Genomic DNA, 14445 nt, shown 5'->3' on the forward strand with positions numbered 1-14445 from the left:
AACATTAGTTGCTGTTACTTGGGATTTTGGTAATATCTTTAAAAATAAATCTACATCCATGAAGTGGGTGGTTTTTGCTGCTAATTATGGAATGCCCCACATACAAATGATGAGCTAGGGGCACCTTTGCACTCCTCTCAGCTTGGTGTCCCATGCAGCTGCTTTTGCTGATTGGACCTTAAACCAGACGTGGATGTGTGTTATTAACTCAATTACCTGAAGAAAATAAACTTAGTTGGCTGCTGACGTTACTTTCAAGTATTTGAATTTGTTGCTTCATTTGCTCCATTAACATTATTTTTATGCATTAAACATTTTTATGAGATATATGTGGGTATATTGACAAGTCTGATACATTTCTATGAAAGAAGGAAAATTTAGTTGATCTATGCCAATATTTTTAGCATGATTTTAGTAATAATTATGTTAAAGTTTAAGACAGATACTATATGCAGCTGTTGATTGCTATCTGAACTAGTAGGGTGATGGGGACTGAAGTGCACTCATTGAGTAGCGTGCTGATGTTGATGGTGGTCAATCAGGTGATAGTATACAGTAGCTAGTCAGAATCACTGAATCTGATGATTACTTTTGTCAGAAGATACCAATTGATTACTTTTCCTTTTAATACAGATATCTGGAAAAAGACCATATGTGCTGACAAACTGATCTATAATGTAGTCTGTCATAGGTTAAGTTGCAATATTACAATTTGGTTGTGTGTTGCTGAAGAGAATGAATCTCAGCGGAAAAATATTATTGCCACAATAAATTGACATGAAGCATAGTCCCAGATACACGTTCGTCATTGCAATAAGCTACTTGTATGTCTTATTCCACCAATAATTTTGTCAGTGTTGGTAAATTCTAATCTTATAGAACAGAATACAAGCTACCTTTATTTATGAAAAAGCATTCTGATTGGGTACTGGGTCATTTCATGCTAAGTGGTTCAGAGGTTCACACATGACCCTCATGAGTTTTGAAAAAAAAATATTTATGAACAATCACACATGTTCCCATTGAACATTGGTAAAGTTTTGTGATCATTAATTCAATACTTCCAGAGATGTAGTCATTTGTTTGACCTCATAGTGCTGCTGTCAACAGTGCACATGAGTTTTCAGCAATTTGAGACAATACCTCTGGCAATTTTTTCTTTAAAAAAAAAGTGGCAGGGCAGAGTAGAAGTGCATTGAAAACGGGCCCATATTCTGCTAGTACTCAAATCTGACACCTTTTATTATGTTCTACAGTTATTTAGTGCTTTCTGGGACAGGCAATATTAAAAGGAGTGAGGAGGAAGTGAGATAAAGTCCAAATAACTCAAAATTTCAAAAGAGGGCTTTTTTTTTCACAACTTGTCATGACATATTTCAGTATGTTTTTATTCTATACCTACAAAATCAAACTGGTTATAAACTTCACAATTTAACTGTGTATTATGGAAGTAGTGGAGATTATGGTAGTAAGTGTTGCATAACAACTGCAGTACACAGTGTGTAAATACACTGCAGGTGAAGTTCACAGCAGTCTTCCCGACTTCTTTTTGGAATGGATTCATATTTTAGAGAATTATTAGTGTGTGTTTTCTATTGTGTAATGCTGCTGAAGGGCTAGTTTAATTCTGGTCTAAGTATAGCATAGTTAAGTTAATGTGGAATATCAGTGTACACATGGAAAATTGTACACGGATGAGCCAAAACATTATGACCATTTGCTTAATAACATGTTTGTCCATCTTTGGAATAAAATACATCTCTGATTCTGCATATCAGGGATCTGACAGATTGTTGGTAGGTTTTTGGAGGAATGTGGCATTAGATGTCTACGCACAGGTCATGCAATTCACGTAAATAATGAGCCACTGATATGCGTACTTGGTGATGGTGCCTGATAATGACCCATGTGGGTTCCCTAGGATTTATATCAGGCGAATTTGGTCACTGACACATCAACGTGAGTTTACTGTAGTGCTTCTCAGACCACTGTAACATGGTTCTGGCTCAAAGACACATACAATTATACTGCTGAAAGAGCACATCACTATCGGGGAAGACATCAAATGTGAAGGGATGAATATGGTTCACGGCTGTCAGTATGTTTTCGGTTACTACCATAGGTCTCATGCAAGCACAGGAGAATGTCTCCCATAGCATAATGCTGCTTTCACCAGCCCACATCCATGGCACAATGCATATTTCGAGCCACCTTTCACCTCAGTGGCGGCACTTGTGGCGACGACCAGCAACCTAGTGTAGCAAAAATGTGATTTATGCAAAGAGCCAACACATTTCTGTCAATCAACAGTCGAATCTCGATGGTCCTGTGCCCACTGTAATCTTTGGGTCAACATGTGAACATGTTGGGGTCATCTGCTGCAGAGCTCCATGTTAAAAAATGTACAATCAACAGTGCGCTCAGAAACACTTTTTGTGCACTAGCATTGTGCTGTTTTGGCAGAGATGCCACAGATCACCATATATCCTACTTTAAGAGCACACAAGCCTCCAAACCACACAGTTTGTGAAGGCTCATGGACATCAAACCATTTGCGCCCAGTGGTAGTAATCCTTCTACCTGTTTCTGTAGATGCTCACAAGAGTAGGAATGAAAATTCGACCAGCTTTGCTGTTTTAGAGATACTGGTTCACAGGCTATACTCTTTGACAAAGTAACTTATCTCAGTGGGTTACCCCGTTTGCAGCACATATCTTTACTAGGGTGATCCCCCATCTGTGTCTGCTCCACTTACATTCTTTTATTACCGTTTCACGAGCCCACAACACCACCAGGTGGCATCAGACATCACGATGGACAGTGGTCAGTGTTTTGGCTGATCAGAATATAAATGTGTTGATTTGGTCCATATTGGTTTAACCACTGCTGGTTCCTTTTAAAGTGAGAAAACCCATAACCTCATCACTGCAGGGACCACACCCAATAGCTGTGCAATAACAGCCACAGGTGAGTTTCTTTACCACAGGTTCCCAGACCTGACAAGGTTATTTTTTTACACAAAACCCAAAACTGATGATACATTTCTATAAGTGTCAGAAGCTAGAAAGGTCTCTCTAAGCATATGCTTACATCAGGATGCTTGATTTTTTTTAATTTGCTGGAGAATACAGCCAGGGCAGATGATTGATGGGATTGTTTGGGAAGACATTTTGATTAGACAGAATCCAAAAAATTACTCTTTTCAAATATGATTACCTCAGATTATTAGAGCCACAAGAAAGAGAAAATATTCTTTTTATTGGTTTCCTTATTCCATTTCATTTTTTATAAAACAAAATCTGGAGAGCTGAACACTGTAGAGGTGTCAAAAAGGGAAAAAAAGGAAAGGAAAAAAAAAGACTGCTTACATGCAGTTTTTCTGACTCGAGTTCATTTCATAGTCGCCAGGACTTTTGATAGTATCTTCCACTGAGGGTACTAAACAATTGCAGAACATAGTAAGAGATGTCAGATTTGAGTACCAGCAGAATATGGGCCCATTTTCAATGCACCGCCATCTTTACAGACTTTTTTTTAGGTTCTTGTTTGCCCACATTACAAAACCAAATATAGTCATTTAGGTGGTGTAGAACATGGTCTTTCTAATGAAAAGGCTTTAAAAAAGTTTACAGAAGACTTTTTTTCTAAAAGTGGGCCAAAAAAGCCATTTTTGGTGTTTTGAAAAATTGACAGTTTTTCCCTCAATTTGTAAACTATTGGAAAGCAGTAGGAGAATGAAATTTTAAACATTGTATTGCAAATTGCTAGGTAAATCTTTTTTTTATTATTTCACTTAAGAGAGTGCAAAAAGTTGTACAAGATGGCCTAGTTTATTTCCTTTCAAGAAAATATTGCTGGGGATATTATTTGTGTCAAAGTTCTGAAAACTCGTGTGCACTGTTGATAGCTGTACTACGGGGTCAAACAAATGACTATATCTCTGCAAGTATTACATTGATGGAAGTAAACTGTACCAATTTTCACTGGGAACATGTGTGAATGTCCATACAAAATTTCAGGAAAATCCTTGATGGTCATTCAGGAACTTTATCTGAACTTTCTCTTGACATGGAATGGCCTTGCTGACAACTGATTTTTGATTCATTGTGTTCAGTTCTCATTGTCATCATGCAATTTATTACCAATGTTGGCACACAGCACAACAGCTGCGGACACTGTAACTGCACTGTTACTGTGACATAGCATTGTGTCCATTGATGTCATCAAACAGGAAACCATTGGAAAAAGTAATTGATGACTGCAAAATAAATGTGCCTGTAAATATTCCTGGAAAATGCAGGTAGTGAGCAGGCCTATAAATCTACTCTTGCATTCCCTTGTACAAAGAGCTACCCATGCACAGGGGGTAATAGTGCTGTCGTACAAACAAATATAAAGAACATTAGATCATAAAAGCTTTTATATATGTAGGGTATAAGAAGAACTGCATTATATTGTAAAATTCTTAAATTATTACAGCAGTTTCCATTGGAAAAGAGATAGAGGTCTGAGGTCTGCTAATTGCTAGCAGGTTTGTTTCTCAGGTCTTTCTTGAACACGTCACATAACAGTGTCTGAAAAGAGGTCCAATGACTGTGTAAAGTTTCTATTCAAGCACGCAGGAATGCATACAACAATTTCAAATGGACCCAGAGCCTGTTTATCATTCTGTTTCTGATTCTACATTAATGAATGTAATTACAACTTTACACTGATAATGTAGTACTGACCGTTGTAGTGTCGCTCGTGTTTCAGATAATTGTGGGAATCTGTTTCCACTCTTAAGTTCTGGAGAATACTTCAGCAATAAACATCTCCATAGCTGACTAGAAGCAAAGAATTTTACACATTGATTACCACATAGTGCAACAGCGTTCATAGACAGATTCTAGAATAGTGCATGGAGACAGTAGTATGCAAGGTATGAACAGTCAGTGGGTAGTAGGGTGGTATTAAAGGTTCTGGTACTGATATGCAGACAGTAATTTATGCAGCACATATTGCGTTTACTAATCTGAATAGATCTTATTCATAATTTAGAAGTTACAAATCCTTGTAAGAAATTGTTCTCCTTTTCTGAAAAGTGAGGGTTTAAGTGATTGTTAGTTGCAATGACCAGCAGAGAAAATGGTTAAAATTATTTTATTTACTGAATATCATCTTCATGAGGGCTTGACATTTTTATTTCCTTTCCCATTAACAAAAACTGTACCAAAAAGATCTTTAAATACAATTCACTAACATACATGTTTGCTGAACAATGAAAAATCAAGGATTAAATTACAATATGACTCTGATGACAGATTGCCCCTCATATCATGAAGGAGAGGTTGAACAGCAATCAGGTATATTAACTGGTAAACTGTTAAATTTTAACTGTCATACAAAGCTAGATTTAATGACAGGTGTGTAAAGGAAAAGAGCCGATGTTCATTATAGATTGTAATGTATGATGAAATGTTATTGTCTGACATTGGCAAATTGGGAGGTAAACATTGTAAGTGTGAGTTGGTACCTCTTAGTTCAACCAGTTTGTCAGCTTTTGGGTCACATTCAAAGCACGTAAAAATTTCAGTTCCAGCTCTCTAAAGATTTTTTTAAATTCTCTATGGATAAGTTGTGTTGATTTCTTGTTCTTTGCATTTGCACCAAATGATATATCAGTCCCTCAAAGCATAATACGAATGAGTATAAGCTATTTCTTTGTATCAGCAATTGCTGAATTCATTGGTAGCTGCTCAGAAACATTTCGTATGTTATGAAACACTGCTTACATTCTGACTTAATGGAACTATGTTTTGCTTTGTTGGCAGCAAGCAGTAGCCCATACTGTTGCTTGTAGCTAGTAAATTATCCCATTTAACCCAAAGTAGACTTCATCTTAAACTGTAATATTTTATTTGTTCATCTTGTGAAGGCTACTGCTGCCAGCAGCTTTTTTCCTCCAGATATCATGGCACTGTGAGAGATGGTACAGCGATGAAACACAGGATTCATAATTGGAGAACCATGGTTTCAATCTTGGTGGTGTGACCACACAGATGTAGACTTTGTTTTCGATATATCACTACACTCGGTGAACAAAATGATAGTTCCTTATGAAAAGCCACAGCAGATTCCTTCTCCTACCTTTGTCAAAGAGAGCAAGTACTTGTCAAGTATCCTCAGTGTCAAGCAGATGTTTAGCTTGAGATGGTGATGGTAAGGACTGTGAGTTATATTTATTTTATTTGAAGTTTACATAAGGCTATCATTATTACTTAACAGTATCACAAGTGACAGATTCAAAAGACTGCTATTCCAATTTTTCTATTGATCTGCAGGTGCACATATAATTGCACCATCTGACATGATGGATGGCCGTGTTGGTGCTATTAAGGAGTATCTTATCAAAGCTGGATTTGGTAATCGGGTTGCTGTTCTATCGTATTCTGCCAAATTTGCATCAGGGTTTTATGGACCATTCCGTTCTGTTACAAAATCAGCTCCTGTGTTCAGTGACAGAAAATGCTACCAGTTGCCACCTGGCAGTCAAGGATTGGCAGCAAGGGCCTGTGTATGTAACACATTTGTTGCAGTTTTATATCAATTTGATATATCCTTTGAAAACAACCTTACACATAAGTAAGAATAGTAAATGTACTATGTTTTTTATTGTATTCACTGTTCTGTTTGTTACTGAATGTCTTTCACTATTTTTGTGCCTAAAGTCACGTGATGTAGAAGAAGGATGTGACATGTTAATGGTCAAACCAGGGCTACCATATTTGGACATCGTCAAGAAGACAAAAGAGAACCATCCGGAATACCCATTGTTTGTTTTCCAGGTGAGGAAAGTCCATTTCACCTATTGTAGAAATTTGTTGGAAGTTTTCTAATTGGTTCTTTTTTTACATTTTTATGCTTTAATTATGTAGGGAATTAATATTACTATTTATTCAACTTAATTAGTGTTGTCACAAGGCCACTTAATTATTATAATTTTCTAGTGGTTTACAGTCAGATTAACATGTATATTGTTGTAGCTTTTTGTTTCTAAAATATTTCTCTTGGTAAAAGCCTTAATGCAAATCACACAGTTAAAATAGAGGACAATAGAGAAATCTGTTTTCCGCTGAGGTTGTAACATTATTATGATAAAAATAGGTTTCATTATTTGTAACAATGCCTTTCATGTGGCACTACATGCGACTTTCAAATCTTAGGATCATAACCAAGCTTTATTAATTATTAGACACAATGTATCACCTACTCATTTAGTGGTGAGGAACTCATGAAGAACAGAGCTTTCGCACTTCAAAAAATTGCAGCATAATGTGAACTGCTGCCATGGACAGGCCCAATAAATTCAACTGTCTTTTGCTATGATAAACAGCACTCTTCCTTCACCTGTTCCCATACTGCAGAAATACTGTTGATACTCCTGTAGCTGTTTACAAGTGAATCCTTATGATTATGTGATACTTCACGCTATTAACAATTATGTGCTATCAGGTTAGTTTCAAAATAAGTTAAATTAGTGGGTAAATTTTTGAATACCTCGTTTAAAGTATTGATGTATGCTAAATGGGTCACAGACAATATGTTGCTGGAGAAATATATTGCAGCATTTGTAGGCCTATACAGAGTATTGTTATTCTGTTATGATTGAGCCCAGTAGTTCCTTTCCTGCTTGGGGGTGGGTGGTACTGACAGATTCTGCTGGAAGGCACTTGTGCTATGCACTAGGTGCTAATTTTCATAATGCTTTTTAAACAGTTTGGTGGATCTTGTTTCACAACATCTATGTCATTAAAACAATTCCCATTTGAGACCTTTTTTTTCTTCTAATAAACAGGGAAAACATGCAGGGAGCCATATATGGTGATTAGAACAGGTCTAAAACAGTTGTGATTTTAGTTATGGCCAAAAACAGCTAGAGACAAATGTTGAGTGAGCAGAAGTATTGTTATAAAGTAGCAGTCAATCCTTAATGCACCACAGTGCAGGCCATTTGCTTCTGCAGTGTCCCATAAGACCATTTTAACATTTGAAAGGCGTAGAGCTGTGCAATTGTGGTATATTGGGGGGAGAAATCATGGTGTAATATTCCTTTTATGCGAGAAAAAGAATGTAGTTTCCAGGTTGATTCTTACCAGTTTTGCATGGCAAAAAATGAATACTATTTACTCCCCATAAACCTAATGACTGGCATATAATGCAAGAATTCATGCACAGTGCATTTGCAAGTATATCACATGAGCATGGAGCAGCTCATCGATCCCGCATCCATTACCGTTGGACACAATATGAAGTATTCTTCCTCAGGTGTGATTGTTCCTCAATCTCTGGGTCACACATATAGATTAGGTATCATTGCTTATAAAAATTTTTGATAAAGTTGGGTGTTAGGATGTAGTTTTGTCATTTCTACAGCAGTAAAACTAGGCAAGTACTTGTACCTTACAGATACTTCTGCAGGAATTTGTTTGCCAGTAATTAAAAACATTGTATTGTGGAGATCTGTAGCAGAATAGTCTCCCATTTCTGCTCTTCTGATCCTCTGCTTGCAGGAGGATGATTATCTTTACTTCCGGGTTCCCCTTTGTATGTTACTTGATCCTAGTTTCCTTTCCTCCATTGAAATATGTTCTCTCAGATTCCTTCTTTATAGGTATCAGGAGAATATGCAATGCTGTATCATGCTGCAAAGGCTGGTGCATTGGATTTGAAACAAGCATTAGAAGAGGTATTACTTGCAATGAGAAGAGCAGGTATGTTGCTTTGGATATAAAACATTTTAACGTTATATTTATGAATTGTGAGTAAAAAAAATCACAAGACTACTGAGGCTAACTCTCAAAATGGTGGTGGTGGTGGTGGTGGTGGTGGTGGTTGTTGTTGTTGTTGTTGTTGTTGTTGTTCAGGAATTATGTATGTTCAATAATAATTTACAATGACAAACTTTCTTTGTTCACAGTTGATTTTATTTTCAAATATGCCATGGACATATTTTATTCTTAGTTTGCTCAAACGGTTGAATTTCACCTAATAGGATGCTGTCTGACATGTGCTACAAAACCAACCTGCCCCACCCCTCCCATCCACTAAAATGAGCAGTTCCAAATAACCTTCCTCGTAATGTGTAATAATATTAGTGAAACTTATACAAAATATTATTGTTATTATTTTAACAAGAAATTAAGTAGTTGTGCTTACGCTAATATTATACTTAGGATCTGTACCAGAAGGTAGCTAGTTTAAAAATATCAACTCTTTCATAAAAGTGAGGTGGATGTTAAGAAGTTCTGACTTCTTGCCTTTCTGCTATTATTTCAGACTGAGAATGATATGTGAGACATTTTCCTGTCTTTTGTTTTTTAAATTGAGGTGTAATGTTTCATATTGAAAGGGAGATTCATGTGAGAAAACTGTAAAATAGCTAAGACAGAATTACAGGCCAGTATTTTCCTTTAGGAGACACATTGTCAATACTGCTGATAGGTAGACATAAATGCAGATATACTGCCCTAGCTTTTTGAGCTAACAGTTCCTTCATTGGGGAGGAGAGAGGGATAGGTTGGGAATGTGAAAAATTAAGGGCAGGTAACTCATTGAAAGGGCCCACATGTTGAGGACAAGGTGACACAATGATATTGGGGGGGGGGGGGGGTTGCAGAAAGGTGGGGGAGATCAAATATAATACACTAGTAAGCAGTGTGTCTACTTCAGTCCTCAATCCATAGATGATGATTAAAAATAGATGAAAAGATAGAAAAATGTATAGTGCAGTTGAGAGAGGGGGAGGGGGAGAGGGAGAGAGGGGGGGAGAGAGAGAGAGAGAGAGAGAGGTCATCTTCTTCAAGAAATAGGAGATACTTTGAGCATATGGCTACCCAGTTATGATTTAAAAATATGAAAGTGGCAAACCTTAAATGGTTAATAAAATGTTTAATATTGTGTAACTGCCCTGTAAACTGTAAAGGTTGTTAACAATGTTCAGAATGTAGACAACAGTGTACAAACATGCAAATACCATTGGCACAGCAGCATAAAAATTCTCTCTTTGTAAAAGTCTTGTCAGACAGTTACAAATTTGGTTTCTAGACACAAGATTTAAAAAGTACTGAAATTTATAGGAGCATGAAGATTCAATTAAGTGTACTTTACAAATGTTTGCAAGCTGTGGGACTTCAGTGGCAGGCATCCCCTACTTAGATAAAGCATAGTGTTAAAACCACAAAGAACATTGTAGGATTTAAAACAGTGGCAATCAAAAACTGCAGTATGACCTTTAAAGCAACATAAGTAAGCTTAAGCTTTATTCATAGTTGAGCACTTTATATATGATGTGCTATAATTTTACTCAGTGTTAGCCACAGGGGTGACACATCTGCTGATACCCAAATTAAATTAGTGTCAAAAGGCCAATAACAAATGTCAGCATAGCACTTTTTTAACTAGACACACACAGTCACCAGTGCAAAAGTGTCATAGTTCTTTAAAATAACAACAACCTATTTTAAAAGTGTTCTTGCCCCCCTCCCCTATAATCATTCTGATGAAGTTTTGTTTGATGCACAGAGTTGTATTTTCTGTAATTTTTAAACTTCATGCCACACGGAGTGGCTGAGCAGTTTGAGGTGCCATGTCAGTGTCTGCACGGCTCCTCCTGTCGGAGCTTCTATTCCTCCTTTGAGTGTGTGTGTGTGTGTGTGTGTGTGTGTGTGTGTGTGTGTGTGTGTGTGTCAAACACATTTGAACATTTTAAATTTCGTAAATAATGGACTACTTGCATTAATTGGGAGTGAAGTCAATCGAAAATAGATTTGATTTAGATTATATTTTGTGGTGTAGAGTGAATTACCTGAGAACAGTTGTTTAGAGTTAGAAGAAGAAATGTGAGCATTCACCAGCAATGGCTGGCTGTCACCAGAAATAGTTCAGTGAGATTTTCAGAGGCAGTAAATGAGTCAGTGTTCATAAAAATTCTCATTTTGTAGGAACAGAATATCTACTGTATAAAACTGAGGAAGACCTTGCGGAAAAAAAGCAGATCATCTATAGTTATATTTTGGAAAATGATATTTACATTTTTTAAACTATGTTCAGCATGATAGTGATCAAACAATAGTTTTCCCCACAACAGTGAAATGCTTCAATGCCATTTCTTTGAACTTTATAGAATTTTTATGTGGTATTGTAACCATGATACAACTGCACATTGAAGAAGAACCTTTTTTCAAAGTAGTTTATAATCGAAAACTAGTGCAAGGAATACTTTTCTACCATGCAGTGTTAAAAATACTACACAACATTGTAATAAAACAAAAGTGAAGTGTTACTGCAACTAGGAATTGCGGTAATTAGTAGTTTGTTATAATTTTGTCAAAATACTGAAAATGAATAGCAATATTAGAAAAAAAGATAGCTTGCTACTCACCATAAATATGACCTGTTGAGTTGCGGATGCGCTCAAAAAAAAAAAAAAAAAAAATGCTATTACCCATGTTACATGCTGGTCTTATTGGGACATCTTTGATGTGTGCGTGTGTGTGTTTGTTTTGTTTTTGAAGTTGCTGATGTTAGACTCTTGCACTAATGGAATAATGTATGATTCTACCATGTAGTATGTATTTGTAATGATAAAGATACTGAAACAGCTGTAGCCTTCCAAAGTTATCTTGTAATTTTCTTCCTTACTAGAAGTCTAAATTTACAGTGTTCCTAAGTAGGGTAAGCCTGACACTACTGATGAAATAAGATATTATGATCACTCATTAAATAGCGTGCTGGTCCAGATTTGGAATGCAGTAAAGTAGCGATTCTGCAGGGCATGAATTCAGCAAGTCCCTGGTAGGTTTCTGGAGTTACGTGGCACCAGATGTCTACACACACAGGTCACACAATTCCCACTATTTACAAACTGGTGGTTTGAAACGGCACCTCATAGTGACCCAGATGTTTTTGATCAGATTCAGATCTGACAAATGTGATGACAGATACAAACGTGATTTCTCCTTAGGGCTCCTCAGACCACCTTAGCATAATCCAGTCTTGTGACTTTTACAGTTATCCTGCATTGCCATTGGGGAAGACATCAAGTATGGAAGGTTACAGGCATTATGCAATAATGTTCGTGTAGTCCACAGCCTTTGAATACTAGCACAAGTATCATGGAAGTCCAGGTGAATGTACCCCATAGTGTAATACTGCCCCTACTGCCCTGCATCAATGGTGCAGTGCAAGCATTGAGTAGGCATTCATCTAGATGGCCATGTGTCTGTACACGGCAATTGACCTAGTGTAACAAGAAATGTGAGTCATCAAACCAGGTGATACATTGTCATTGACCCATGGTGCAATCTGGATGATCTGGTGCCCACTGCAGTTGTAACTGATGATGTCTTTAGGCCAATATGGTAGTCTGCTGCAGAGCCCCATATTCAACAATATGATGTAAATGGTGCTTGCACAAGCATTTTCCTGTGTCACAGATTGCTGCCTATCCTGCTTCACAGAGTGGTCAAGCGTCCTACCTCCTCATTCTGTAATGAGCCTTGTTGGCTACTTGTGGTTTCATCATCCTTCAACAACTTTCCGTAGACGCATGTGAACAGCTAACCAGTTTTGCAGTTTCTGAGGTGCTTGTTCTCAGGTGTCAGGCAATAACAATTGGCCTTTTGTCACAGTCACTTGTTTCAGTGGATAATGGATTTTCCCTTATGTATGCGCATCATTTTGTCACTAGAATGATTCCCCATTTGCATCTGCTCCACTTAGATATTTCCTTTACTGGATCATGTGTCCACAATGCCACCTTGTAGCATTCAATCTCAAGGTGGGTAGTGGTCATAATGCTTTGGCTGATCAATGTATTTGTCATTTCCTTATATTATCACAATCACGATTACTAGATTTTCTCCCAGTGATAAAATTAAATTTTTATCAGTATGTTCATATGGTGTTAAGTATTCATGTTGTTGTTGTTATCTTCAGTCCTGAGACTTGTTTGATGCGGCTCTCCATGCTACTCTATCCTGTGCAAGCTTCTTCATCTCCCAGTACCTACTGTAGCCTACATCCTTCTGAATCTGCGTAGTGTATTCATCTCTTGGTCTCCTTCTATGGTTTTTACCCTCCACACTGCTCTCCAGTACTAAATTGGTGATCCCTCGATGTCTCAGAACATGTCCTACCAACCGATCCCTTCTTCTAGTCAAGTTGTGCCACAAGCTCCTCTTCTCCCCAATTCTATTCAATACCTCCTCATTAGTTATGTGATTTACCCATCTAATCTTCGGCATTCTTCTGTAGCACCACATTTCGAAAGCTTCTATTCTCTTCTTGCCTAAACTATTTATCGTCCACGTTTCACTTCCATACATGGCTACACTCCATACAAATACTTTCAGAAACGACTTCCTGACATTTAAATCTATACTCAGTGTTAACAAATTTCTCATCTTCAGAAACGCTTTCCTTGCCATTGCCAGCCTACATTTTATATCCTGTCTACTTCGACCTTCATCAGTTATTTTGCTCCCCAAATAGCAAAACTCCTTTACTACTTTAAGTGTCTTATTTCCTAATCCGATTCCCTCAGCATCACTCGACTTAATTTGACTACATTCCATTATCCTCATTTTGCTTTTGTTGTATTCATATTATAAAAAAATGTTCCATAAAAAAACTGAAACCTTATAGTGTTATTTAGCCTACTATTAAGTTACAGTTTCTTTGGATGGACTATGGGATTCCCTTAGGATATGCCCATGGTAAGTACCAGTATGTCTCCTCTCATAAGGGACGTTAGTTCTGGACTGGGATAGTACTTGCGTAGAACTGTGGTGTTTCACAGATCTCTGTGATAGGCCTATATATTGTTTCTGATATGAACACAAGAAAAGCAAAATTCCTTGTTTCCAATCATGAGACTGTCATTATTATGTTGTTGTTTTGTTGTTCCTGTTATTACTTCTTTTAACTAATATTTTTTAAAAATTGTTTTAGGTGCTGATTGTATTATCACATACTTCACACCATTAATATTGGACTGGCTGGCTCCCAAGTCCAAATACTAAAAAAGTATATGAAAATAGTCGGATTAGACAAGAATGTTTTTTGGTATGGTACTTGGTATTTTTGTCATTATGATAATCAGTTTTTATATTGTGTTGGATTATTAAAGAATTTTAAAAGTTGTTACCAGAGCATTTGATTAATTATGTTGTAAACTACTGTCACTAAATGATTTCCATTACTGTAATGATTATAAAGAATCTGCCTCAATTGCAAATAGAAACTGTATGTTGACCTAGGTTTCAGGGTGGATAACCACGCCTTCTTCGGAACGCACTAAAACTACAAACTGTCAAAAGAGGCATGGTCCAACATTAATACAGAACACTCAAAAGGGCAAAAGACTCTCATAAAATTTAAAATAAATGGTACGTGTGTACCACA

At 36.9% G+C, this 14445-nt stretch overlaps 1 protein-coding gene across 1 annotated transcript in view; it reads left to right on the forward strand.

The window, feature by feature from the left end:
- The window catches only part of LOC126298799 (delta-aminolevulinic acid dehydratase), a 45818-nt gene extending 31631 nt beyond the window's left edge, over window positions 1–14187 (forward strand). Inside the window, exons 5-8 of the mRNA XM_049990263.1 lie at window positions 6324–6556; window positions 6711–6827; window positions 8654–8753; window positions 13993–14187. Coding sequence (XP_049846220.1) covers window positions 6324–6556; window positions 6711–6827; window positions 8654–8753; window positions 13993–14063 — 521 coding nt within the window. The 3' untranslated portion in view covers window positions 14064–14187. The remainder of the gene's footprint in view (window positions 1–6323; window positions 6557–6710; window positions 6828–8653; window positions 8754–13992) is intronic.
- The last annotated feature ends 258 nt before the right edge of the window (window positions 14188–14445 follow it).

The sequence above is a fragment of the Schistocerca gregaria genome, chromosome X (genome assembly GCF_023897955.1).
Source record: "Schistocerca gregaria isolate iqSchGreg1 chromosome X, iqSchGreg1.2, whole genome shotgun sequence".
In the NCBI taxonomy this organism is placed as follows: domain Eukaryota; kingdom Metazoa; phylum Arthropoda; class Insecta; order Orthoptera; family Acrididae; genus Schistocerca; species Schistocerca gregaria.